The 2,399-nt window shown below is 37.6% G+C and overlaps 1 protein-coding gene across 1 annotated transcript in view; it reads left to right on the top strand.

The window, feature by feature from the left end:
• The first annotated feature begins 1,261 nt into the window (after positions 1 to 1,261).
• Positions 1,262 to 2,399, top strand: part of LOC122804112 (hydroxycarboxylic acid receptor 2-like) — a 1,199-nt gene continuing 61 nt past the window's right edge. Inside the window, exon 1 of the mRNA XM_044073762.1 lies at positions 1,262 to 2,399. This exon is cut by the window's right edge and continues 61 nt beyond it. Within this exon, the coding sequence (XP_043929697.1) occupies positions 1,363 to 2,391 (1,029 nt within the window). The 5' untranslated portion in view covers positions 1,262 to 1,362 and the 3' untranslated portion in view covers positions 2,392 to 2,399.

Raw genomic sequence — 2,399 nt, 5'->3', positions numbered from 1 at the left:
CACATATAGATCACCATTGCTTAGCTTACTTCTCTAATTCTCAAAGCCACAATAGCGTAGTTGTGACTGACAGTTTTAATGCCCTGAATTGCTCCTCCCCAACTTTGTGAAAACCATCTGCATTATATGTTATGTGGTTTGTTATCACCTCCCCATAGTACTGTTCTTGGTTATGCTACTACTGTCAATTATGAGGTCTGTGGCACTCACAAAATGTCAGCTGTGCATTTATTTTGGTTTTCTTTCACAATTCTCTCATCTCTGTGACCCTTTCTTTAAGGTGTTTCCACTGGTTTAGGCAGAAAAAAACATTTCCTGCCACCCAGCAGTATATGTTATGTGCTGTTAACCTTGCTTTCCTCACCGTCAAAAACTAGATGCATTTAGGTCACCCAAATAGCATCTGTAACAAGGTTATATGTCTTGTCTGAGACTTGAGTTAAAGAAGATGGACCCCAAATGATGCTACTATTGTTGCACCTTTATAGTAACCCTTTCTAACTAACAGATGTTCATATGTTGGACATAAGCTGTGCAGTGTCCCTGACTGAAGAATAATTTTCCCTAAGCTTTGTTGTGATGTCTGCTTCATGTACGAGGAATTTGTTTAACTGGCCTTAGTTACTTCATTTTAGCAAACTGCCATTCCCTAGAAACCCTCATCAGTCTAACACTCTGGAATTTCCGAGAATTCTCCATTTCTGGCACACTATCCCATACACTCCCCATCTGCTGTACATATCAAGATGACTGCTAGTACCTGTTATGTTAATATCAACCTGTCATAGGTATCACTTTTTTTTTTTTTCGCAATTTAATGTTGTGATGGTATTTTCATATCTACTGTCACTTAATTCTAAAGTTGTGACTACAGTATTCCTTATGTTTCCGAAAGGCTCACACATAATGAGATATATTGTATGTTTACACATCAAAGCAAATTGCTAATTCTGTTTTTGTTTTTCTCACCATTTTGTGTTTAGATCTGTTGACAATAAAACCAATTTAGGTTTTCTCTCATATTTTAGAAAGTGTTCTTTCACCTTTCACTATAGCACATATTCATTTTGATAACTAAAGGAAGTATTCAGTAAGGGGGCTCAGATGATGAAACATGACACACAAGATAAGTCAGATGATTACTCTCAGAAAATAATTGTACGTCTCTCCAAAAACTGCCTTCTGAAGAGCACTGCAGAATTTGATCCAGCATTATTTTTTTAGCACCGGAAGTAGCTTTCTAAAACAGAAGTTATTACAGTGGCATGACCATTTAAGTTCTCAGTTTGCTCCTGCTCTGAAACACTGAGGGATGTTAATTTAGTGTGCTTATGTTAACACTATTTTTAAAAGTGTATAGGCATGATAAATATCAGTGATATGTACTGCCTCACTGTCCAGACCAATGTTTCGTTGATTCTAGCACCAGTCCTTAGTGTGGAAATTATAATCGGACTTGCTGGAAATGGAATTGCTCTATGGATCTTTTTTCTCCGAATGAAATTTTGGAAGCCAAGTACAGTGTATCTTTTGTGTCTGGTTGTTGCTGACCTTCTCTTAATGATAAGTTTACCATTCCGGATTGACAACTACTTCAGGGGTGAACACTGGATTTTTGGAGATAAATTTTGCAAAGTGAATTTATTCATGTTGGCTATGAACAGGACAGCAAGCATAGTATTTCTGACAGTTGTAGCTATCGATCGGTATTTAAAAGTTGTACATCCACATCACAGACTGAACATGGTATCACTGCAAGCAGCTGTGATAATAGCTATCACAATATGGCTTGTTTTAGTACTAATGAATTCTCATGTATTTTCAACTTCACTTTTATTTGAGTACAAGAACCATTCTCTTTGCAGGAGTTACAGCTCTTACAACAAGTTAAATGTTGCCATGATGTGGCATTATGGGATTTTCTTTATGGAGGTTGTTTTGCCCCTTTGTGTTATCCTGTTCTGCACCTTCAACATCATTGCAAAACTGCACCGCAGAAAAATGCATACCAACCCCAAAGTGAGAAGGGCTGTAGCAGCACTTATTATCATCGTCCTGGTCTTTATTATATGCTTTGTGCCTTGTTTTGTGGCAGGCTTAGCGGCAATGCTAATAAAGTACAAATATCCAAATGACTGTGAAGCTTTCACACCTGCTACTGAGTGGTTTCATGGGTCCCTTGGTTTTACATACCTGAACAGTGTGTTGGATCCACTTGTCTACTGTTTTACAAACCCAACTTTCAAAAAAGCATGTACAAAGGCTCTGTCATCACTTGGACTTTGGTCTTTAGAATCTGAAAACAATGAACAGGACTCAAGAGATTCAGTCCTCAAAGAAAGAAGAGCAACACTGCAGTTAGAACATAATCAAGTCAATAGTTTTAAATAGCCGGTTAA

The sequence above is a fragment of the Protopterus annectens genome, chromosome 6.part0, assembly GCF_019279795.1.
Source record: "Protopterus annectens isolate FY-2018-M chromosome 6.part0, PAN1.0, whole genome shotgun sequence".
Lineage (NCBI taxonomy): Eukaryota > Metazoa > Chordata > Ceratodontiformes > Protopteridae > Protopterus > Protopterus annectens.
Note: the sequence above shows the minus strand (reverse complement) of the source record. Positions and strands in the feature narration are given on the sequence as shown.